Source organism: Pempheris klunzingeri, chromosome 6, assembly GCF_042242105.1.
Source record: "Pempheris klunzingeri isolate RE-2024b chromosome 6, fPemKlu1.hap1, whole genome shotgun sequence".
Lineage (NCBI taxonomy): Eukaryota > Metazoa > Chordata > Actinopteri > Acropomatiformes > Pempheridae > Pempheris > Pempheris klunzingeri.
In genome coordinates, this window is record NC_092017.1 from 21,886,148 (window position 1) to 21,912,540 (window position 26,393).

At 41.7% G+C, this 26,393-nt stretch overlaps 1 protein-coding gene across 1 annotated transcript in view; it reads right to left on the reverse strand.

Moving 5' to 3' along the window:
• raver2 (ribonucleoprotein, PTB-binding 2) overlaps positions 1-26,393 on the reverse strand; it is a 70,526-nt gene that overhangs the window by 9,481 nt on the left and 34,652 nt on the right. The window contains exons 3-8 of the mRNA XM_070832675.1: positions 22,699-23,006; positions 21,651-21,815; positions 9,808-9,999; positions 3,868-3,988; positions 560-642; positions 359-457 (exon numbers count right to left, since the gene is read on the reverse strand). Of these exons, the coding sequence (XP_070688776.1) occupies positions 359-457; positions 560-642; positions 3,868-3,988; positions 9,808-9,999; positions 21,651-21,815; positions 22,699-23,006 (968 nt within the window). The remainder of the gene's footprint in view (positions 1-358; positions 458-559; positions 643-3,867; positions 3,989-9,807; positions 10,000-21,650; positions 21,816-22,698; positions 23,007-26,393) is intronic.

Consider the following 26,393-nt stretch of genomic DNA (forward strand, 5'->3'; position numbering starts at 1 on the left):
AAATAGTAATTTAAATTTAAATATTTAAATATTCCAACCATCAGTCACTGTGACTTTTAACTTTCACTTCTGCAATTAAAGAAAACACCGGAGACATTTGAAAATATGCAAATCAAGATCAATCAAGATGTGGAGGGAAATTTCAACAACACAAGGTCGTCCTTTAAAAAGAAAAGACGCAATTAGGTTGCGTAATTTTTGGGGGGTTGTTTAGTTTCATTATGCATTAAGCGCTGAAGATGAAAATGTGAGATCTCATATGCACATGCCCACAACTATGTCTAGCTCTCGCCACTGACCTATGCAAATTATCAAACACACACACACACACACACACACACACAAATGGGTGTCTTACGCTGCTGATGCGTTTGTCTTTGATGTGTAGAAGCTGTTGCTGTGCGAGCTGCATATGCAAAAGGTTCTGGAGGACTAGTCCATTACCAAGCATAGCACTCTGCAAGGTAAAGGAAAAAAGACATTATTGTAAGAAAGGCCTACACACACACACACACACACACACACACAAATCCCACGCAGATGTTGATGTTATTGTGACCTGGTGTGCTTTTCCCAGTGTGAGCAGAGCTGTGGTGAGAGGAGGTCTGAGGAACGGCAGGCTGGTGTGGCGGCCGAACTTCCCTAAAAACACGGACGAATGACAAAAACATCAGTCAGCGCTTCTCTTTGTGATTTTCTTTTAGAATTTATTCCACTAATGCATTAATCAATCACTGTGTCAGCAGGCACACACCGGCAGAATTATTACTCAGGCAACCAATCCATCAGTCATTTACAGCACATTTCAAGCAGTATTGGGATATTATGTTGGCACAAAGCAAATTGCCTCCCTCAGAACTTTAACTTTTTCCAAGTTTAAGTTTCATTTTGATGTTGGAGGCACAGGTGAAAAGAAGCCGAGAAAAATCAATACAGAAAAAGAAAGCAGAAAAAGGCAAAAGTTCAAACTTCTTCAAACAGCCTTTCCTTGTCAATAGGACAGACAGTTTCTTCAAAAATAGCAGGAACAGCTTCAAGCTTTGGCATCGTACTGGTCGTTTTTCAGGAAGTATTTTATGCTTCGGTAAAATGCAAAAAGTCCGGAGAGATATAGCAGATTGTGTTGATGGACACTCGCTGCTTTGGGCTCATGTGTTGCTAATACAACAGTTCATTCACTGTTTGGCTTTTTTTCCTTTTACTCTGGTGTACTTTGTGTGTTATTAATTCATTAATTACTATGTTTGGGGCAGAAGATGCACTAACAATACCACCATGCATTCAAAAATGTAATATCTGCATCAAAATATACATACAGCACCAGAATAAAAGTACTCATTATGAAAAATAATGTATTTTATAATATTAAATTCTTATCAATGCATTGATGTGTACACCACTTTGATAATGCAGCCTGTAAAGTGGCGCTTATTCTCATTACTTTATACAGCTTGTGAATTTCCTGCCTTTTCTTAAACTATAATACATCATATCTTAATATTAATTTGAATCTGCAAAGTAACCAGGAAAGTTACCAAATAAATACCTTAATTGTAATGTAAGTGGAAATAGTCACGTATTGATCGTACTTAAGAACAGTATTGAGTAAAAGTACTTTCTACCACTGACCTCCTACAGGGGTTTAATGATCTTTTCCTGGTGAGACAATGCAACTCATTTTACACTTTGCAGTCCTGTTTTCTTGCTACTGTTTTATTCATTTTCATAAAACCTTTGGTCTAACTCTTGTTTATGGTATCGTCATTTTCCAATTTGTAGTCACTATTATTGAATTTGTTGTCCAATAACATTTTCAGTTTCATGTCTGCTTCAATTAAAAACCTCAAAGGCTTCAACTTTTACTGGAATTGTGTTTAGCTGGCTCTGTAGCTGTGATAAAGACAACCCGTTTGGCGAGGAATACGATAAAACGGTTACAGCTGTGAATGTTTGTGCACTAGCGACTGTCCTTCTGTTTCTGTCTTTTCTTCCAAAAAGTAAATCAAGTAATGAATAAAAACTATTTCTTCAGTTCTTCTACAGATCATGAAGAAGTAGAGCCAGGTTTTGGTTTTGCTGCTGCTATTTCAACACTCTTTGTGGTTTTCATTGTGGTGCTGCATAATTTCAATTGTACTCATGTTAAAAGCACAGAGGAATCGATCCGCTTGCTTACCGGGTCGCCATGGCAACAACAAGTAAGTCGGCTTTGACTGGCATTCACTAACTCCATCCAGTATGGTTTGCTGCTTTAAGTGGAAAAACCGTACAGATTTCCAAAACTTCAGAGGGTTTGCCTACATTAACACACGTAACTTCTCTCACTTCAGGTGATTGCCATCCTACACACCTACAGTACACCCCCCCCCCTCATTTTCTATGACTGCGTGTGTTTCACTTCTCTGAATCGCAAGGTCTCCTCATAATAAATGTCAGCGTCAATGCTAATGGTAGCTTCCCCAAGAATAGGTAGAGAAAGTTTAACATTTAATCAAGGCCCTAATTTTAGACTTTAATTGTGCGTGCTCTTCTTTAAGAGAGCTCCCCCACCTCTCCCATCTTCTCTCCTTCCTGTTCCCATTTGTTCCGCTAATGTCACACGATTTCATTTTAATACCTGATTAGCCATTCATCAAATAATGAAGCCGTTGACGAGGTGATTACAGTATGTAGGAAGGCCTAACAGAGGGATAGACTCGTACAGTGGATCTTTGATTGTCACCCAAGCCCCTCTAGAGCGGACAGACTTTCTCAAAAGAACGAGTTCAAAATGGTGATTGGCTTTGAAATCTCAAAAATTATTCAAAATGTGCAGTGTACATGCAAATTTGATATAATACACTTTGAAATTTCATACTGAAGGTTTTTAACAAACTTTAAAAAATTAAAAAAAATTCATTTCTGATTCCGCAGGTTCCACTTTTATTTTTAATTGCAACAGAGCTGCAAAGTGAGAGGAGTTATTCTGACTGCCCTTGGTTCTGGACGACAAAGTGTCATTCATTATTTCCACAAACTTCCACCGCTGTGGCTTAGATTGGCATGAAACTCTCCAGACTGAATTAACAGTGCAGATTAACAACCGAGTTAGAAAATATCTGGTTCTTTGATGAAAGTCAAAAAGGCACAAGCTTGTGCACATAAAACCTTTAAGTTAAACTATGACTCCAAATGTGCATTTTGGCAAAACACATCCAATCACAGACCTTAAAATTCTCTGTGGCAAACTCACAAATTAACCATAATTTCTCTGAAACTAATTTGAAACAACTGCATAACAGGTCTAACAGTGTCTGTGCCTTCGGTTATTATTTTCTTACATTGACACTGCTGTCATTTCATTGTGGTCTACTCTCCTGACCAAACCTTTTTTAAGTGGACATGTGACAGCTCCAGTTGTCCCAGTTGATCTCTAACACTCTTCTCCAGTGCTCCCCCACTGTATCTCATCTCTTGATACACTATATCAGGGTCATCTCTGTATATCACAGGGTTTCAGTTCTAAGAATTAAGGCCCAAACTGACCTCGTGTTATCTGTGTCGGGTCCAAGAAATTGCACTTGAACGCGTGGCAAAGACCACAGCGACGGCCAACTAGCATGTACGTTCTGCTCCTGTGTGAGAGGAAACCACTCTCCATACTGACAGGTGGCTTCAGTCTGTTTTAATAGAGAATACGTCTCACAAGAAGTTGCAAATGGCACTGGTGTTGTCCAGCCTTGGTCTTTTGATTGTGGAAGAAACTTCTGTCACTTCTGCTTCTCTCATTGTGCCAATCACAGTGATCTCTCTCACCGACTGGCCTGCCTAGTGCCTTTAAAACCAAATGAAGAGCTCAGCACTTGTCACCGTCATCCACAGTCATACCTCCTCTCTTCCCAGTGTGGTACGGTCTCATGAGGATCTGCAGGGCTGCGGGATTGGTCATACTGGTCAACAGCTGGGCTAGGTTGGGTTCTGGTAGCAGACCCTTCCTATTACTCAGAATCTGGGGAACAAAAAATACACACACATATACCCAAGTTAGAGGAAGTGTGTGTGTGTGTGTGTGTGTGTGTGTGTGTGTGTGTGTGTGTGTGTGTGGTGTACAGTATGTGTTTTGATCTTGTCATTACGAGTCCCCTGATGGCTGTGGTAATCATTACACTAGTTTACATCATCGGGATATGTCTGCAATGTCAGCAGAGGGGAGCTGATCTGGGAGACACACGAAAATAAGCAAGGAAGAAAGAGAAAGTGACAAAGAGCAGAGAAGGAGCGGGAGGAGGGAAAAGGAAAGGTGTGAAAACAAATGAGAAGAAAGAGGCAGAGGAAGAGTTGGGAGGAAAAAGTTAAGCAGAAACAAGCAGAGGCCACTTTTCAGACAAGCAATTTTGCAATCTGGCTAAACTGTGTTATGTGTGGGGGGGGGAAACACCACGAATAAAGACAGGAACAGGACAATCTTATGACTGTCTTACATGTGACATTTGACTGTGTGCAAACCAATCACCAGAGAAAAGACATTTTTAAGCCACTAAATACATGATTATAACTGTATTTCTCATAAGATGAAATATTTGTCACCAAATTTGCTACAAGCAAAGATAAGTTAAGGGAAAAAGTCATTATTTAGGCAGTATTGTTTATTAGCAGTATGACGCTCAAAAACTCTAATCTACGTCATAAAGGCTGTGTGGGTGTGGTCTGACCAGGTTTGATTGACAACCCAACAACTGTCTTCAGATTTTGATCTAAATATTGCTAAACCCTGATTGGTGCACAAAAATATGCAATATCACCTTTTGTTCTGATCAAGTCCCCTGAACTTCAATGAGAAGAGCTCCATAAAAGCAAACAACCTAAAATATCACGTGTGAAAGAGCAACACTGTTTGAACTTAGCAGAAAATTGTGTGTTTACGGAGGGTGCCATAGTTCATGATGACAAGCTCATGTAGAAAATTGGTTTTCGGGACCTTTAAATACTCGTGGGGGAGAGATTTTGCAAGCTAGGGCCTATGTGTAAAAAGGCCATTTTACAGGACAGATGAAACAAGAGATGATACCGATTCCATTTTTGAAAGCAGATCTAAACTGTACAGAGGGATCAACGGCTCTGTGAATTCAGCATTGGAGTTTCTGCTCTTAGAAAAGTAACGCAGCTCATACAGCCTGAGCGTGTCTCTCTTCTCAGTCAAATATGACATTTGAAATTGATGTCTGTGATTCAAGGTGCAGCATTTTAAGCTCTGGTTTTGTCTTGTGATCGACTTACACGCCATTTACTAATAAATTTACTATTAGTATTCAATTCCTCAAGATTATTCCTTTGGCATTTTTCGCCTTTATGAGACAGCTGATGGTATATCAGTGAGAGAAATGAAGAGAGGGGCAGGTATGACTTCCTACAAAGGTCCCCCTGCAGGAAATGAAGTGGGTATATGGTGTAAGGTCTTCACCATTATTGATTAACCATCATCTACAGGGGATGGTGAGGTGTTTAACAATGCTGCTAGGCCCCCCGAGTACGAGGAGGGAAAAAAAGTGTTAGTACCACTGCTATTGACTACTTTTTAATATATTTTCAGCTTGCAGTTCCACCTCAAAATGTCAGTCTACAGTATATGTCTGTTTAACATGGCTCACTTACTTTTGCCTGGTGATAGTTACTTTGTGTTTTGTCCCATAATGTTTCTGCAGCTGCACAGTCTCTTTAATTCTGTTCTCAGCACACACGCAAAGTGTTACTCTTGCTGTGCTTTCCCCTGCTAATAGCAAAGCTTACATTTCTTTTAACATGAGCTGAATTTCTTGGAGCCAAACAGATCTCTGCTGACTTGCTTTTAATCGAAAAGCCCTACAAGGCATACATGAGGCAGTTTCCCAAATAAATTTTGCAGCATAATGGGTGATTGAATTCTTGAATTCTTGATATTCTTCTAAATTTAATCCAGCAGACTCAAATGAAATCCTATTGAATTAGACTGCGTCAAATTGAATGGAGCAGCCCTTGGCCTGGTAGATCCACCTCAGCACTGACAGCGAGGCGGCAGTACTCGTTGGCTGCCCCAAAGACATGGCTATTTAAAACAACATTAGCAGGATGGTGATATTTCCTCCACATCTGCCCCTGAGCTACGACACGACTTCAGCTCAAGTCAACCTTGTTTCCTCCCTGTCACATCCTGAAGAGAGAGCATTACTGACGGGGATGGAGCGGGTCTGACTCCAGCCTGTCAGCGAGAGAGGAAGACTCCGGTGCACACATTCAGTATGTGTGTTTGTGTGGTGCAGCAAGGAAAATTGCCTCGCGCATGTGTGTGCTGGTGTTGAACAAGGCCAGTCGTAGCTGACAGCGTCTTTCAAGGCAAGAGAGAGGAGGAGGAGGTGGAGGACAGGAAGAGGAGAGAGCTCTCTCATTTCTTTTCTTTCTGCTGCAGAAAATGTCATCATGCATCAGTCTGTTTGGCTGCTGGCACAAAATCCAGCCACACACCCACACAGTAACACGCACGCCAGGGAGGTAAGGCAACCGCGAAGAAGGGAAGGCGAGAAGTATCGCGTAAGGAGAGGGAGGGTGAGGGATTCAAGGAAGAAAGGGAGGAGGGAGGAGGGGGCCATCTGGTCCTCAGTGTTCACACTCACATTCACTAACTGGAGAAATGAGAGAATAGCCTGAGAGGAGAACTATAGCCGGGAGTAGGTCTTGATCTCTTTCTGAAGGTCTGATGTTTCTTTTACCAGATGCTAACATTCATGAGCCTCGGGGCACTAACTGTAACACCTCGCAGTACTCACAGGCTCTCTACCTCTTCCTTCTTCTTCTCTTCTCTGGTCTCCTCCTCAACACATCTCCCTTTTCTTTCACCGAGTTTGTCTTCCTTCTCCCTCACGTCTGCCTTATCTTCCGCAGCTAATTCATTCAGAGACACATTTTTCCTCACTGTCTTTTCATCCTCTTTGTTGTGACTCAGGCTCTGACCGTTGCTGCTCTGCTTTTCAAACCAGTCACTTTCAACAGATCCATCTCAAGGCTACGAGTTCTTCGCCCGCACGTGTCATTTTTGCTCTGCTACATCACAGAGAACACAGCACTCAGACTTGATTCATAAAATCAAAAGTGGCAGTGTAGCAGTTTGAAATTAAAGAATGAGTAAATTATAACATCCGTACTGGGCTAATCTAAGTCTTGTTCAATGCAAACAAAGAAAACGAAAATTTGATTAACAGTGTTGCAGTTAGGGCTTTTGGAAGTTACACACTCTGGCTTTTAATTATAGCCCTTCATAAGCTCAATTAGTATAATCTAAAATATTTATAATGAGATGAGAGTAAAACAGCAAGCTGTAATGGTTTTCCATGGCCTATGGGTAACTCATAATGAAGCATAAACCTGCAATTCAAGTGAAAATATAATTGAGCATTTCCACGTGACAGGAGCAACACTGTTGTGTTTTGTGCCTGTAGGCTGTTCTTCCCAAATTACTTCTGACATCATGAATGAGTGCTATTATTACTTTGGATTATCAGAGTTTACAGGAGTCTGTGTAAAGCCATATCTAATCTAACCAACATGGAAGGAGTCTCTGTCTGTCCGTCTGTCCTTTGATTTTCTGAACAAACGTTCATCCAATCGACTTTGCACTTGGCGGGTGTATGGCTGAGGACCCATGGGAGTGCAGCGTCGAATGCGAAAGCTATCAGATGAGCGCTTCTTGAGAATGCTGCATTGGGCACTTCCAGGGGCCAAGCAATCGGCCCAGCTCCGAACGGGCACGCTTTCCGAACGGACACGCCCTGAATGAGCTCTCATCTACAAGGAGAAAAAGCATTTACCATCCGATTGATGTATTAACAGCCATTATTAAACCAATTTTCTATAATCTACTAGTTTCCCTCTTATCGACCACTACTCTCCTCTACACTCTAGAGAGACTATGATGATTCACAGAGAGGCAGAGACAGAAAGACAGACGTGTGTGAATGCATCAAGACATTTAGGTCTTGTATGCAGTGCAAGCTCGCATTGTCTAATATTATGGGCCAGTGCATTAAGTATTCTAAAACCATTCAGTGCATTGTAAGTCTCCCTCAGTCCTCTTACACTCACACACACATACACATACACACTTCCTCTAACTTGTGTATTCATATGTGTTTTTTTGTTCTCCAGATTCTGAGTAATAGGAAAGGTCTGCTACCAGAACACAAAGAACACGCACACAAAGTTGTCTGTACTCAGATTTTGATTGCAAAAGTACAGACTCAGCTTGAAATGTTTACTTTGCCACTTTTGCATCTAAATTCTGTACCAGTGATCATATAATTATATATAAAGTATTGTTCCTTTTCTACAAATGATTGGAGCTTTCACTTGTATTTACATCTTGTGTGTGAATGTGTGTGTGTACGGCTGCTGGTGTGTGTCTGGGTATTTGGATGTCTGTGTGTGTGTGTGTGTGTGTGTGTGTGTGTGTGTGTATGAGTGTCATACTGTGTCGCAGGCTGTGAGTTTGCTTTATTTCAGGCAGCAGGAGACAGTGGAGGAGCCTAATCAGTCTATAGAACTATAATTATCATGTCAGTGCCTCTGTGCTACCACAGTACAGTGTAGGAGGGATACCACAGCTACAAATGCTATTTCAGCCAGAGAGTGTTCATGCATGTGCAACATGTCAAACTTCGCTATATGTGAACCGGCTTCACGATTGCAATTCTCTGGGTGGTACTTTGTTTATTTGAGGAAATTCACGGGAATTAGAAATGTATGCTTGTTTTTGTGAAAATGTATGTTTTTAGTATTTTTATCTTCATACTAAATTGGATCTGCTAAATTTAGATGCTTCTTCCAAATGTTATTTTGCTAACAAGCTAACACTGCTGTAGCAGCCCCACGAGAGGCTGTTCAGTTAGGTTTGCATTTATAAAGCTTTTTACACACATGCAGGGAAGTTGTTGTTTAGGCTGTGTTTACACTGGATAAACTCTACTCAAAGCAACATATATCCAACGCATCCGTTTCAAATGGGTGATGCACTCAGGCTACGATGCTCTGCTCCTGTGCTGATCACCTTAAAATGTTGCAATTACAGCACTCACTTCAGTTCACACAACACTTCATAAGTCCACCATCACCATACCCTGTAGGCTCTATGTCCAATGATGACATTATCATCACCACCCAATCTCTGCTGTGGGGAGTCACAGGTTTAGAGTCCAGAAGCCAAATATAAAGTATTAAGTACACATAAACTGCATTCACATATGAATCTCTTCCAAGTGAGTTGGCTCACTACAACTACAATTTATAAATGTGTAGATTATCAGCAAGTAACCATAAAATGTGAGTGTGTGAACGTTAATGGAATATTATTTCTCATTATGTAAAATACAATGTTTCAGTTTATTTAGTAAAATTGAACAGGTGATCCGAATCTACAACATACAAAAAATTCTGTGAAATTCAGTCAAAATGATGAAATAATCGTTCTTTGGATTCCTTATCTAGAATCCTAATATAAGTTGGCCGATTGATTTGCTCGCTTTATTTCACAGAGGGTTTTTTTTTGGTTATTCGGTGGGTGTGAGACGACGTGTGATTTCCTTGGTCTTGCTGATGGTGGTTCTATGGATGGAAGCTACCTTTTAACTTTTATTACAAGAGACTTTATTTGCGATGTTGAAAAATGACTCTTTCTTTGGAAAATCAGACGTTGAACGTTAAAAATACCATCAGCGACAGCAGGTTATCCCTTCCTGTGTTGAAAGTCACCTTGACACACAACATTATTTTGATGTGAGCTACCCTTGTGCGCATCATACTCACCATACCCTGGGCGGCGATGAGTGCAGCCAGGGTGCTTCTCCCTGAGGTGCCGGGGGTACAGAGTGACAGACGGACCTCCTGTCCTCCCACTGGTGTTCGGTCCATCTCTATCAGCACAGCCTCTGCCTGCTCCGCACTCTCATACTCCACCACACCGAAGCCTCGGACTGGGCTGCCCTCATCCTGAGCAAGCTGGAAGACAGACAGACAAAAACCAGCATTAAATCATGACAACTTTTTGACTGGGGATATAGCTTTTTAGTTAAAGGTATGGCTGTTTACATTGTACAAAGATGGGTGTTAAAAACATGGCTGGAACATTTAACCAAAAATCATGTGACATGTCATCAGTAAACTAAAGTAAAAAGAGAGAAGAAAAATGTCACCATACCACATTAGGTTATTTTAATGTAACATTTTGTCATTTGCTTTTCTGGCATGAGAAGGAAGAGAAGAATGAGAAGTTTCCAGAGTCAGAAATCTGCCACAGCCTTTTGTTACTAGCTCACCTGTTGTGAGCTTCTGATTAAAATGAAGAAAGTTGGTTACTTCCTCTCATTTGTTTGCTGCTCCTCTGCCCCTCTGTATGTATGTAGATAGATGACTTTATTAATCCCCGAGGATAAAATACACAAAGTCCATAATGGTGCAAATGATGATTATAATAATAACAATAGTGGTGATGACAATGCATGACTTATTGTTATATGAGTTATGCTGTGTATATAATAGTATATAGTATATGTAGCAGACATAATAGGTATAGTAATAGCAATATGTCAATATGTATAAAAACATATTATGCATTGTGGGGTGTTGGGTTGTGGGAGTGCATGAGATACGTTTCAGTCCAGTTCAGTGACCACAGTTCTGGCAGAGACAGATGTGTTGTACAAACTGACGGCACCAGGAAGGAACGATTTCCTGTATCGCTCCTTTGAATGTATCTGTTGCTGAAGCTGCTCTTGTGTTTTATGGAGGGGATAGGAGGCATCGTCCATGACTGCCAGCAGTTTTGCCAGCATTCTGTCCTCAACCTCCTCCTCCAGGTACACAAGCTTGGAGCAGACAACAGACTCTGCCTTTTTGATGAGTTTGTTCAGACTGCTGGCGTCCTTCACTTTGATGCCTGCACCCCAGCACATGACAGCAAAGAAGATGGTGCTCGTGACAACAGACTAGTAGAACAGCTGGAGCATCCTGTTTCATACACTGAAGGACCTGAGCCTTCTCAGGAAGTAAAGCCGACTCAGGCCCTTCTTGTAGACAGCCTCTGTGTTGGTGGACAACTCCAGTTTGTTATCCAGTAGAACGCAGACGTACGTGTACGATGTTAATATTTCCACATCTGTTCCACCGATACAAACTGGAGAGAGAGCTGCACCACCTCACAGAGCGCTCAACCAGGTCCCCTGTGCTCATCCTCCCGTCCATTCTCCACACACCCCACTATGGCCGTGTCATCAGAGAATTTCTGCAGATGGCAAGACTCAGTACAGTACATAAAGTCTGCAGTGTAGGAGGTGAAAAGGGAAGGAGATAGCACAGTTCCCTGGGGTGGGGGCCCGATGTTACTGATCAGACACACATTTCTGTAACCTTACAAACTCTGGTCTGCCCGTCAGATAGTCATTGATCCAGGTAACCAGGGGAGCGTCCACCTGTCCATATTATTGTGTCATCCACTGCAACCTTGGGCTGGTACACAAACTGCAGGGGGTCTTGTGATGAGCACACTGGTGGTCTGAGGCGTGCTAGGTGTGTCTCTCCATGACCTTCATTATGTGAGAGGTCGATGCTATTGGCCTGTAGTAGTTTGGTGTTTTCCAAAGCCCTGGGACTCTCTGAGGGTGCAGGCTCTTGAAGAGAGATGCTGTGGTGCTTCGCAGAGCTGGCTGGTACATGGGGGGGCTGATGCCGTCTGGTCCCGCAGCCTTACTCTGGTTGACTCTCTCCAGCTCTCTCATCACCACCTGATTGGCTGTGATGTGTATTCTGGTCTGGGGGGAGAAGGGTGGGGCAGAGTCTGCGGTGGGAGTCAGCACAGGGGGTGGGAGGTGACAACGGGGGTGACTGTGGTGATGCTGGGGGTGGGATAGAGTAGTGTCTGATGCAGGAATTGGGGAGCTATAGTCAAACCTGTTGGTTTAACTGGTTGGTTATTAGCACCGTATCCTCACAGCAACTAAGTCCAGGGTTAGAATCTGCCAACCAGCCGGGGCTTTTCTGTGCAGAGGATTCACGTGTTCCTCATGTGTGCTTGGCGTTTGATTACCTCCCATTATCCAAGGTCGGGTAGGTTAAGTGAACTGGAGTCTCTAAACTGCCCTGAGGAGTGAATGTGATTGAATGTGTTTACTTGCCAGTCCTGTGACAAGCTGCTGATCTGGATAGGATGCATCCCCCTGTAACCCTAAACTGGATAAGTAGATACCGATGATAATGGATGGATGGATAGATGGATGATGAAGTGCCTAACTGGATATGTTCAGCAGCAGGTGGGCCAAATGAAACCTGCATACAGCAATACCAATGACGCTGTCCATTGTTGCGAGCAGTGAAGGAACAAGAACTATCTAGAACAAGAACGTCTATAATGGATTTCTCTCTTGTAGGATTGGTGAATCACAACAAAAGCCCATGCTGCTGATTAACTGACACTGAAAACCTAATATCTACTGCCTATTTTCTCTTTTCAGACTCATTATCTCCAAGAATAAAAAGACAGATACAACACCAAAAGCAGTATAGCCAAGAGCTGTTTTAATGGAGTGAATGTGTTAGAGTGGGTCTTTTCTTCAGTATGCAAGAGGAAATGTCCTCAGTGATAATTGTAATCATCTAATATAAGCTGCATGCTGCTTAATAGAAGGACTCTTTTCTTCCCCTCACCACAGAGGGCAAAATGCCTGGTAACATTACTTTAATTTATTCTATCTTTTAATAAATCATCAGGGCAAGCAAAGGAGGTCTCTGCAAGCAGCATCTTTTCTATTTCAGCAAATGCATGGCTCCTTCTAGGAATAGTGATACCATTTACACAGAACGCTGACTGCTATGGCATTTTTATATATTTGGATTTCAATGGCCAAACGCTTTCTTGTCTATCCATGCAGCCCAAGTTACCATGGCGATGTAGTCTGCTAAAAAGACTGCAAAGCCAGCAACAAGTCCAAAGTTGCTAGCTCATTACTAAGCCAATCATATTGTTACAAGAGACTTTATACTAACAAATGTATTCATCATATTGACGCAAACACACCTACAGGAGCTTAACGACGAGATTAGAGAACAAATGTAACATTGAACAAGAACACACACACACACTTCCAAGTGTATGTGTGCATTTTTGTGTGTGTCAGACAGTAACTGACTGACAGATAACTGTGTTGTTGTGGTGAGGCTAAAAGAGCTTGTCTCAGCTCCTTTGTCAAAAAGGACAGATAAAATATGACATGATGTAAGAGATACTTCATTTTCCTGCACTGCTCCAGGGAGTAACCATCCACACACACACACACACACACACACACTTCATGTGTGTGTCAATGTGACCAAATAATAATCTCCTGCTTCCACTTTAATGGCCACATTCAGTAAAACATTTTGTACTTTTCCAACACGGAAAATTAACAGAAGAATGTTTTCTTCATGGTTATTGGTCAATAAATGGATCTCTCCGGGCCAGACAGTACTGCTGACCAGTAACATTACTTCCAAAGAAGCTAGACTTTTCTGTCAAGAAGGTTCAGTCACTTCCAGTGTGTGAGGAGCAGCTGAATAATGCTAACAATAATAATGCTAAAAGCTTAAAGCTAATGGAAGATATTGGAAAATAACAAAGCTAATGGGTTATAGCTAATTATTAATGAGAGCTTGATTTATCTTATCTTTCAAAGGACGTAGTATCTGGTGGACAGATCAAGTGAACTATTTTAATTTGTTATACTTACATATATATTTTTTTGTAAATTACTATTGAAGTGATTAATTGTACATTCAGCTGGAAACATTCAGAATAGAGCTAGAGCTTTAACTTGGCTCAGTTGATAAATCATGTGATACGAGACTATTGCAGATACATCTGTATTCGCAATCGCAAACTTAGAAATTAATTTAGAATTTATTAATTTAGAAATTATCTCTATCGTGTGTTTGTCCCCTGAGAAGCACTGACAAGCTCGTCACAAAAAGATAAGGATGAGGCATCTTTCTCAAAACTTGTATGCATATACGTAAGGAAAATGATGGCCAATGTATCTTTATCAGACTTTTTAAATTGCCAAAAGGAAAGTGTCAGCCTAAAACAACCAGCTACGATCAGACTATAATTCAGAGGCTAGATCTGCAACTGTTTTCAGACTCAGTCAAGTGGCCACATGAACTGGAGGAAAAAAATGACATAATATGAATAAAGAAGACATGATGCAAGAAAGAAAGCTGAGTTTGTGTGTACCTTATCTGCTGTTGGGGATTTTTGGAAAGGTTTGTGTTGCTGTTGTGGCCAGGCCGGAAAAAAGAAAGAAAGCGATCGTCTACTGTGGAAAAGGCCATACTTTGCATGAACTGAATGTGTCTCTCAAGCTCCAAACAAGGCAATGACGCAAGTGCTCTGCCTGAAATGACGCGATGCTCCATAAACACAACAGCAAGGCTCAAAATATATATTACAGCTTTTAATGTGCCCACATAAAGCAAAACATCAAAGACGGTAGCACATACAGATAGCGTGGTCTACTTATGTGGGCAAATTAACATTAACATTTTATTTTTTTTTACCTACTGACTGTTTGTAAGTCCCTTTCCCCACTTTGTGACATGGATCCTTCACAAATATACCACAGCTTTGATTTTCATTATTGATTAATCTGCCTATTGTTTTCTGTTTTTGATTTGAGTCATAGTTTGGCCTAAAATTTCATGTTTTGTCCAACCAATGTTCATTTTATTATCATAGAGGAAAACCTACAAATTTGTGAGGCCAGTATCACACAATCTTTGGTCATTTTTAAGTAAACACTGTGAGCCAAACCAAGTAAAAATCAGCCTTTACAAGAAGGTCAACTTAAGCACTATGTTTCAGACATTTCACATCAGACCATTTTGACAGACAACCAATCAGTGGGCACCAAATGTATTTGTACTTTCTCAGCCTGGGCGCTGATGCTTGTTACCATCAGCGCTCAATCAAGTGGCCCTTCACTTCCTCCCTCCCACCCTTCATCGTTCCCTCTCATTCGTCTGCTGCGCCCTCCGGTCTGAACAGAGGATGGATGGATGGAGGGAACGGGAGGAAAATGGATGTATGGAGGAGTAGGTCGATAGGCTATTATCATCAGCATACATTATGCAAACTGTATGGAAATGACCTGAACCACTCTGCCTGTTGAGGGATGGACGGATGGACAGATGGATGGAAGAAGAGGGAGAGTAGGAGTGAGGAGGAGATGGAGGAAAAGTAGAGAGGAGGAGGAAAGAGGAGTGAAGGGGGGAAAAGCATCAGTGACTGATTAAGTGACTGACGAGTGGAGGTTCTCGCTCTTTATGTTCATTTGCATCCTCTTATCAGGGCAGAAAACTGTATCTGATGCATTCATTGTAAATAGTCTTGACATTACAGGTATGGCTTGAGGACTGGACAGAGAACAACACCTGACAGTACCACATACAAATCAAAGATATCTTTAGTAATACTGAAGGGCTCCCAATAAAAGATTTTTCCTAATCTTCATCTGACACTGTGTGAATGTCAGAGGTTGGCAAAAAACATTTTCAGTGGAAAGTGACCGAAATGTTACTGCAATCCATCTCAACAGATTTGGACTGACCTCATTGATGTGTAATTGACTTGTGTATACTTAAGCTGATTAATGAGGTACTGAGGCATTGTGCCAACTTTGTTCATCTCAGTCCTTTTAACATCCCAATCACGTACCTTTAAACAATAGTGGCCTTTTCTTTGCGCTTTTCCCCAGAGGTGTAATAAGACCTTCAGTGTCCACAGTGCTGGATGTCAGCGGTGCGTATTGTACATGAGAGAACGAGGGATATCGTGTACATGCAAAGTGATAAATGTAACCTGTTGCTGGAATATATCATAGCATATATCTCTGTATTGGAAATTTAGGTTAAGTATTTTGGTGGTTTTGTTTTGACAACATATTCAAACATATAGGCCAAATGAGTCAAATCAAAGTGCAGCGGTCAAGAGGTCATTTAAATTTTACAGGTCAGGAGTTGACAACCCCCTTCTTGCTTGGACAGTATGACTGCCTGCCATATAATCTAATTTCATAGAGATATTAAACCCTACATAAAGTTCTATAGGGGTTTTCCATTAATAAACATGAGGATCTAATCACAAAATGTGCAACTGCTCGCCGTTTCCAACTCTTTTGAAGCAAGAAGCGAGGATTAAGGTCAATTACAGACAACTATTGTTAAGGACACAAACAGTCCAAAATCAATGCTGTGACCAAATCTCTTAAAATCAAGAATTTAAATGGATACAGATGTCACGTTGGCAGCTCCTATATTTAGATGTAGCCTAGAGTGTAACTTGATTTGTTGTGTTCAACTTAATGTATTTTAGCCTCAGAAGATACAAAATTAATTCAAGTTCTTGGGAACATTGGGAATTACACAACAAGTGAGGATGTTTCACCAGAGTCACCAAGGACGTTAAATCACAGACTAAGGGTACCATGTGCTGCGCTAAATTTTATCAGCACAGTAACACCAAAACACAGCAAAGGTTTTCTAAGGAGAAACATCTACATGTTGATAATCTCTGATGTCACAGCTCCGTTCTGCAGGTATTGACTCTTTAGAAAAACAAAACAATGGAAACTAAATAAATGGTCTTTTCCCAAAGGCTCTGTGGTAGGCAGTATGTCTCCGTATGTGTGTGTGTGTGTGTGTGTGTGTGTGTGGAAGAAACCAAAGACGCTAGACCAGCTATCAGCGTGTCTGACAGCTCCTGACCCCGAGTCATGGTCCCCACCCAAGAAATGCTGACTGAGTCAGTGGTAGGTCAGACTGTGTGAGACACCCGTCAGTTTGCGTGTGTTTGCGTGTGTTTGTGTGCGTCTGACGGAGTTTAAATGGCCACATCAGCTGTCTGAAATGAGTGATGAGGTCACGACAGCCCTGTCACTGCTGTCTGTAAAAAAAAAAAAAAAAAAAGGTACATGACCTGTCGCGGTGACGAAGTTTAACTGTAAAGATCTTTATGAAGAGAGCAGGGTGAGTCGAGTGTCAGTGTGTGTGTGTGTGCGCATGTGCTTTATTATCATAACATGTCATAACATGACACCTATCCTAGAGTTATTCTTGCTTCGAATAAAAATTTGAAAACACTGCAAGTTTCACGAAAAAGGGGGGTAATAATTATGTGAAATATCTTAACATTGTACTTGGAAAGACGTTAATTAGCTGCAACAATCAGTGGAGCTGATTTGTGATGAATATGTTTTTCAGAGTAAAACACATTACATATTCAAAATTTGTTTTCTCTGTTGTTTCTGAATAAAACAAAGAAACCTCCTGCGTTTTTTGACTGCAAAATAAAACTCATATGTTCCTCCAACAGCATCTTTGGTTCATTATCAAAAAGTGCTGATTTGTAAGACGGTTTGTCCACCTTTTTAATCAATATTTGTATCCATCCGTCCCCTATCTGCTGCGGTATCCTCTTAAGAGTTCTCAGCCCTCCTAGATTTACAAGCATCCAGTAATATCTGTTTTGGATTTAGATACTGTGATGCTTTTTGATTATGCCTGTCAATTAAACAATGTTGCCACTAAATGGACATTACTACTGTGGTGGATTGCTTCTTCTTGTATTTTTTCCCCAATCAAGCACCTTCTGGAACAGCAGCCACCTAAAAACTGCAAAAGTAAAAGCTTAGATTAACTGTACAGAAAGAGCTGCTTACTGTCTTCTGGTGTTCCAGCTGTTGCTAAAGAACATGTTGAAAACGTAAATATACGAGGGCTGAGGGGTGTCACCTCCTGTACGTGTGCTGTATGTCATTGTCCTAGCATATGACCGGGATGTCCTTACTGAGCCAGACAAGAGTAACCGTCTCCGCTCGGTATGTCATAAAATTTGCCCCATGGCTCGTAAAGAATGAAAGATATTAACCTGTCTCCATCGGTGCTCCATTTCTGTAACATATGTCCATCCTTATGTTCCTCCCTAACTCTGTTAAGCCATTTATATTGCAGACTTAGAATGATACAGAAGCACTAGTTAGTGTTAGAGTTAGTACTACAACTCTATTATCAGGCTGTTTCAGCAAATCACTAAAGACTGGCCAGCTGGTCCAGAATGCTGCTACACATGTGCTGACAAGAATTAATAAAAGGGAACATATTTCTCCCATTTCAGCTTCTCGGCACTGGCTCCCTGTAAAATCTAAAACAGAATTTTAAATCCTTCTACTCACAAGGCTCTTAATGGTCAGCCACCATAATATCTCAAAGAGCTCAATAGTACTGTACTACCTAACTAAGCACTACGCTCCCAGAATGCAGCTTCCTTATGATTCGTAGAGTCTCTAAAAGTGGTTTTGGAGGCAGAGCGTTCAACCATCAGGCTCCTCTTTCTGCTGAACCTTCTTCCAGTTCGGTTCTGGGAGGCAGACACCTTCTCTACGCTTTAGAGCAGGCTTAAAATGTTCCATTTTGACAAAGCTTATAGTTAGGGCTGGGTCAGGCCTGCCTTGGATCAGCCCCTACTTATGCTGCTATAAGCTTAGACTGCCGGGGGACTTCCCATGATACACTGAGCTCCTCTCTCCTCCTCTCCCTCTCTGTATGCATCATGTCTCTTTAATGTGCATTACTAACTTTGTATCTTGCTCTCTGAGCTGTGTCATCTTGCAGGTTCCTGTGGATCGTGGTGGCAGCACGGCTGGCTGCTGTTCTCAGGCGACTGTGGATCGCTGCTGTGGACCGCCTGGGCCTGCCTGACCCCGACTGCTTTTATTACTATTATTAGTCTTAATCCATTATTAGTTACGTAATTCATTAGTAATCATTTTCCTATTATTACTCTACTTATGCTGTTGTTGTTGCTGTGCATCTCCGTCTCTCTCCCCCTCATCCTCTCCCTCAACCAACACGGCCACAGCAGGACATCCGAGTCCAGTTCTGCTCAAGGTTTTCTTCCTATTAAAGAGGAGTGTCTCCTTCCCGTCACCTACTGCTTGCTCATGTGGGGATTCTTGAAACCGTAACTTTGAATCCTTGTCATGAACCGGCGCTGTACAAATAAACACCGATAGACTGATTTTACACATTTTAGTGTATTACTGTGTTTTTGTTTCAATGTAAATGTGAGTTTTTAAACTTGCTCCCAGCTGTCATTGCTACATTTACAGTTGCAAATATGCCTCCAGTCTTCCTGAAGTGACTGACAGTCTACCTCTCCTCCACCATTTCACTTCAGCTCTCCATCTCTCCCTGCCTCCGTCTGTCCCTCTATTAGGCCTGACACTGTCAGCCCTCTCTTCCCTCACTCCGTCCTCTCTCTAATAGGTCTGGCATTCTCAGCACTGTCTTGCCTCCTCCCTTCTTCCCATCCCTCCTTACTGTCTCCATCCTGCTGTCCTTCCCTCTAATATGGTTGACATTCATTACCCTCTCCTTCCTCCATCTCTCCTGGCTGACTTAAGCTAAAGTGCTGCCTAGAGGGCCCTTTCGTGGGTAGCAGAATTATAGTGCTCAGGGCCAAGGCCACAGGTTAAGTGCACTCTGAACAGAGGAAAAATGACAAGAGGGCTGAGTTCTACCTATGTGTGCAGAGGAGGTAGATGGTTTATACAAGACAGACTACAGTTGAGGACAGAGAAAACATTAGATTAATGTGGAACAAACAAAGGGACAAACTTCTTGTCCACGAGCAATTAATCGCTAGGAATTCTGTTTTGTACAGTTCCTTATACTGACTCCTGACCTTTAACCATATGAAAAGCATAAGCACCAACAGAAATAAGGCAGATATCACTAATGCTTTCTCATCAATAAAGCCTTAAAGGTTCTCTATACGGGATCTCAGCATCTAAGATCAAAACAAAAGTGCGCCTTGACAGCCAGGTCCGCTGACAGACAGCCTCTCTTAGCTTCTGCGCTACTGTGTTAGCTCAGTGGCTTAGCCGAGTCTGTCTCTGGGCAGCGGCTCTGACTCGATTTTTGGCTCTGTTTCACTGTGCAGTGGGTTCACTCATGGACTTACATGTGCTAACATGCGTGCGCGGCTATCCTGAGGGCCAACACAAAAAGGACAGAGAAGCTCACATTACAATACACACAGATGTGTCTGGAGTGAACATATTATAGCAAAACAACAGCTAAGTGTATGAAAAGTTAAATGTACCAAAGTGAAGGAAGCTTGATAATATAGTGATATTAAAAGTGTTACAAAACTACATATTGTCTGAATCATGGCTATTAGTATATTGTGATATAACCTCAATTTTACCAGTTTTCCTGGAATATCATTGAATGGCATGTTTTTTTGTGAACTTCACATGTACACATTGTAGCTGGTAGACTTGGTCAAAGGGTGCATCAATGCTGCCACCAAAATACTGTCACATTATATCACTATTAGCCCAAATGATAGTCATGGAGAAATTTTCTAAGTAAACAAATCTTTGTACTACTACTACTCTCTTTTTACTTACTTTGGGGTGTCATTTTTGTGGACACCAAAATAGCAGCAATAAGCAAATATCAGCTGATACAATAGGGAATTTGGTCAAAAAATATTGTGATATTTAATCTACTTTGGGGACAAGCACGACTACTTGATGTGATGAATTTATGGTTTTCCATTACACATCTAGTCTAGTATCACACTGTGACTGTGATTACTCGTTTGAATGGTATTCTTGTTTGTTTTCACATCACTGTATATGTTGTTAATGCATCCTGTTCATTGGTGTACAGGGTTTCATAAGCTAACTATTCAGGTGGATACATGCTGAAATGCAGTAACACACATACACACAGGCAAGCACATACTGTACGGTACATAAAAAAATGCTGAACCATAGGTCAAAGCCTGCTGGCTCTGCAACAGTGAAGCAACATGAGCTAAACACCCACAAAGCATCATGGGACCAGGATGATGTGGGTGTATTGATTTCTATGTAGGAGTGGGGCAGAGGGGTGGAGCTAAAACTGGAAATGCAGTAGATGACAGATACCCATTGAGTGATGTCTAAATGGACATGTGGGGGTGGAGTGGATGTAATGGCGCATGGTGGTATATAACACAGCTGAACTGAGGCAGTAAAAAAAACAGAGAGCAGAGTGGGAGGGAGGGAGCAGTAGGGTGGGGCTGGTGTTACAGCAGCCACACCTCACTATGGAAACAGTTGCTTGGTTGGATAACAGGGAGGCTGACATCTGAAATTCATATCAGCTGCTCTCACCAGATAAAGAAAAGGTCCTTGAGTTGAGTTTGTGCGACATTATTAATGATTAACAACTTCTCTGCAGCCTCTGCTACACTATGAGGCTCTAAAATAATGAAAAACAGAATTTAAGAACATTCATCTCAAATCTTGGTTTCACAGTGTAGACATGTTCGATGAGCCGTAACCTCCTGGATACATAATTCTGCAATTTTGATCTTGCTTGAACTGCCACATCCTTGTTAGGCTTTCATTATACTTGCTAAACTGCCTGTCACATCTGGATGTCTCTGCTTTCAACATACCACGTAAGAATTTATATCTTTCCGTACAATATAGTTGCAACGCAGAGAGAGCTACTGATTATGTGTGTCTTGACAGCCTATCGCATACTCACACCCAGAAATATACCCTCACCTGGCAGAAGACAGGTTTGTAGGTTTCCGAGAAGAGCTGGGACAGTTCTTCAGAATCACAGAGGTCCAGCGGCAGCCGGTTCACACACAGACACTTGGAGTGCAGGTTCTCCTCTTGGCTCAGCTGGTTGACGTCCATCCACTGCACCATCAATGAGCGATCGCCCTGCAGAAGCGTGATACAGAATCAGACTTATAAGACCCTGAGCTCAACACTTCAACACTACAGAAGTACCCTTCATATTTCTTCTACTTCATATTTTATATGGATGAATGGGTGGAGCCCTTGAACTGCACTTCTTGAGCTCCTGGGTTTTTAAGTCGAACGAGCAGTTGGTCCCATATAAGTCACTGCATGACATTTAGAATAGTTACATTTCTCATCTCCTTTTCCACATTCGACAACCCCGATCCTCAAATCTCAGCCTTTTGCTGTTTTCGACCCTCTGGAATCATCTTCCCCAATCTATCAATCTGGACTGTTTTCAGCATCTTCTAAAAAAGTCCTTTTATAGATCTCCATGCCTGGCTTGAATTCTGGTTTATGTGGGTGTGTGTGTGTGAAGCATTATGCAACTGTGTGATTTAAAAAGTACCATATAAATGAAGCTTTACTCTCTTCCACCATCTAAAGTTACTGTTTCACTACATGAGTTGAGGCCAAATGTAAGGTCAGACAATGCATAATCTAGAATAATAATAAATATTAATAATAATAGTATAATCTACAGTAAACTGAATGTGGTGCACTAAAATTACACAAGATGGATGTTGTTTGGAGCTAAATTTAATAAAACTACCACCCTGCTAGCTTCTCAAACAGCTGGGCGGTGAAGGTGTGGGGCTAATTCAGGTCAAATCATTTTACTGTAGGTTTAGCGCATCAAATTAAAATGCATCATTTGTGCTCATCCTGTATTCATCAAAAAGGGTTAAAAAAACAGAGTCCTCTGATAGATCCTTTCATTCCAACATCTTTCTTTCTTATAAATGAGGTAAATGTAGCAACAACATCAAGTAATCAGTCATGACAGACACATTTAACATACCAGTGGTCGGCCCAGCAGCTCAGAACGGGCCCGGGAAGCAGAATCCTTCTTCATGTATTCAACAAACCCATATCCTTTGGAGTGGCCTGTCAGCTCGCTGTACACCAGGAAGGAGCGCTCGATGTTTCCGTAGGCGCGCACCAGCTCCTCAAACTGCTGGGCAGTGAAGGTGTGGGGCAGGTTGGTGAGGCAGAGCAGGGAGTCGGTGGGCTGCAGGGTGACGTTGATCAAGCGTCCCCGGACTGTGCTGTGATGGAGGGAGCGGATGGCATCCTGAGCCTGGTCCCCGTTCAGCAAAGTCACAAAGGCTGGAGGAGGGGACATTATGGAGACAGCGACGAGAGGCAGACACAGACGAGGCCAGGACAGACACAAAGACAGAGATGCACAGACATAAATGGACGGGGACGCGTGAGGGACGAGCCGACAAACACAAACATACATTTAAAGCAGACATTCAAAAACAGGCAGAAAGCAGTTTGTGGAGAATGCAGAATGGAGACACACAGTCAAAATACATGCAAAAAAACAACGCACATGAAAAGCAAAGGAAATAAGTGACAGGCCGAATGTGGCAAAGTGACAAAACAAAAAAATAAAGGAGATACAAGAGACAATTGGGGCACAAACAACCAAAATCACAGACAGACAGTCATAAAGACAGACAGACAGACAGACATGTACACAGAGAGAAAGACAACACATTAGCTAGAAAGCCAATAGGGAGCCACTATGCATGGGGAACCCACTGTGACACACACACACACACCTCTCATCTCATTTAAAAACTGACTGAGCTACATGTCTGAGAACAATAATACTGATGAATGCAACAGTACAGGTAGCATTCCTAAACTAAATATTACTGGCAATTTAAATGTGCTTCTTTAAACAACTGTTAGCCTCTTCCGCATGCCAGCGATAATATTACAAATAAATACTACTCTTATCATCATGGAGTATCCTCTTCCAATCACTGTTTCATGTTCTCTTTTTCTTGGCAGAAAATCACTTATCTCCCTTTCCTGTTACTGAAAACGTCAGCTGTATTCAAAAGAACGGTCCCGTTTCATTTTAGACCCATTTCCATTTGCTCCTTCCCAATCAGGGAGCTCAAAATGAGAAAAGCCTATTGTGCTTCCTGCAAATCTATTGAGAGGGCTTTGAAATTTTATGGTAAGTGACAATCCAGCGAGAGAAGCCTTAGTAAGACATGTAAAGGCCCGTTAATAAAACCACAAACACATAAAAAAAAAAAAAAAACTCATCAAGCTGAAGGGGAGGAACAGAGTGAATGTGTGGCGCGTTAGAAGCCTATAAAGCCTTTAACAGCCTCACATCCAAACAGCCCGAGAACGGATTCCCGGGCTGGGAAATGAGGTGGTAATAAACTGATCTGGAATAAAAACTGAAGGTGTGTGTTTGTGTGTGACTGAGAATAAAGAGAGAAAGAAGACAAAAAGGAGTGTGAAGAGAATAATTGGAGTGTTGTGTTGCACAGGTTGAGTATTTAACAAAAACACTGTCTGTATGTGATATATAGATAACAGGCTGGAAAGGATTTAACACGTTACACACACCCAAAAAGACAAAATGCAACCGGATAAGCAAAACTAAACATAAACCCCCCCCAACTCAACAAGGAGGGAAAACTGGGAACTCTGCTCAGTCGCTGGATAACACCGATCTACACAAGCTGTGGCGATTCACCAGTGACTCAATGCATCATGTACACAAAGCTACCTGACCAACAAACAGCTGAATGAAGCCCAGTGTTTCTGCTGCCCCGCTGGACCTGCTCAGAGGCCAACAACTTAAGTCAAATTACATTGTGCAACTAAGGTTTGACTTTTTAAATCAGCAGGCATTGCTGAGAGAGAGCACACATTCAGTTGCAATAATAGATAACTACAGCACCCTGTGGGACCCCAAATGTCAAAAGTTTAACAGAATTCATTTGAATTGTAAACATCAAACTGCTTCTGTAGTAGGAACACACAGGCCGCGGGCAAGGCCAAAACAAAACTAACTATAATACAAATAAAAATGCTATTTGATACTGAGAAACAACTTCTGAGGTCCAATGTAACCATGGTGATGTAGTTAAAATAATAAGAAACTTATTATCATAGAACAGTAGAATAGCACAAAGTTCAACTTTCAGTGCTGTACAAGCTAAGATTGGGCCGATTTCGCTGAAGTTCAAGGTTGCGCTGGCCAAAATATGTCTCATTTGAAAACAGAATGCTTTGTGTGAGAGCTCCGTTAAAGTGCACCTTGAACAACGTAGGACAGGTGTAACTTGCACTGTGAGCTTTTGAGCTGCAGGAAAATGTCACCGTGCCTCCGGACAATGCTGCACCTGTTTGCGAACACAACCTTGGGCCTTTTACCGAAGCCTCAACGTCACCTGCTGCTATTCTGACCCTGGGGTCATGCACATTTTGTTATTGAAATAGGGCCTTAAGAGTTTTACCACGGCACATACCAACTCCCGCCATGTATAAATTGGCTACTGTTGGGGACACCACTGAGCCCAGTGTATTTCACACATCGAAAACAGATTATTTCATGTAGGTTGAGAGGTGTTTTATTGTTCAGAGTTTAGACCTGCTGTAATTGCTTCCTCCCTCCATCCATTGCCAGCTTTGGCGTCATCAGGGCTTTATATCGAGTGAAAATTACAAACAGCTGAGGTGTTTCAGGGGATTTGTTCTGAAATCATCAGTTACGTGAAAGGCAGAGGCAGGTGTCCAGTATTTTTGCACACTAGTATCCTGACTGGTTTTTGATTTATCCTATTTCTGTGTTTGCGTTATGATGCTCCCTGTTGGAGGTGAAAGTGAACGCCTAACAACTCGCAGTGTGGAGGATAAGTTGAGTATCACTTGTAGCTCTTGTCTTCCATTACTGCATAGAGAAGCCAAATCCAGCAGTGTTAAATTCGGCATTGTTCAGGTAGCAAAACTCAAACAGGCTTCGTGCTCAAATACTGAGAGAAGTCAGCCTGTGTTAAAATGATACAGACTGAAGTGAACATCCAAGAGGCAGAGATTAGAAACCTCAATAACTTGATGATTTGTACTTTATATTTACAGAGATAAAGGTTCCTACATTCCACACCCAGATGTGAATATATTGCAAAACAATCTGTATTTTATAACCTTCTATGATGAGGTGGAGATTAAAACAACTTGCTAGCTTTAAAAGGATATATGGTTAAACAAATTGCTGTATGGGTCATTCTGATCATTTTAAAATATTACTAGCTGAACTGATACACAATATAGCACACTATAATAGTCATAATTGGTATGTTTTGTTTTGGAATTGACCTAAAAAGAGCCACTTCAGCCCCCCTCGAGCATCTGAAAGTGTAAAAAAAACAAAAAAAAAACAAGGTATGCACATTCATTTACTTTTAACGCCAAAGTGGGTGAAAACTTTTTTGCAGACTAAGCTCCAGACAACAGGTCATTTACAGCCCACACCCCTCACTCTGCATAAATGTATGTGTGTGTGTGTGTGTGTGTGTGTGTGTGTGTGTGTGTGTGTGCCTGCTGTGTGTCAATGTGTGCATGTTGAAGTGACAACAACCCGCCCCAGAAACAGCAAGCCAGAAAAGAGAAATTAAGTAAAGAAATGAGGCTCTTTGGCTACCGATTGAGGTCTTAAAACACAGCACACAGATTCAG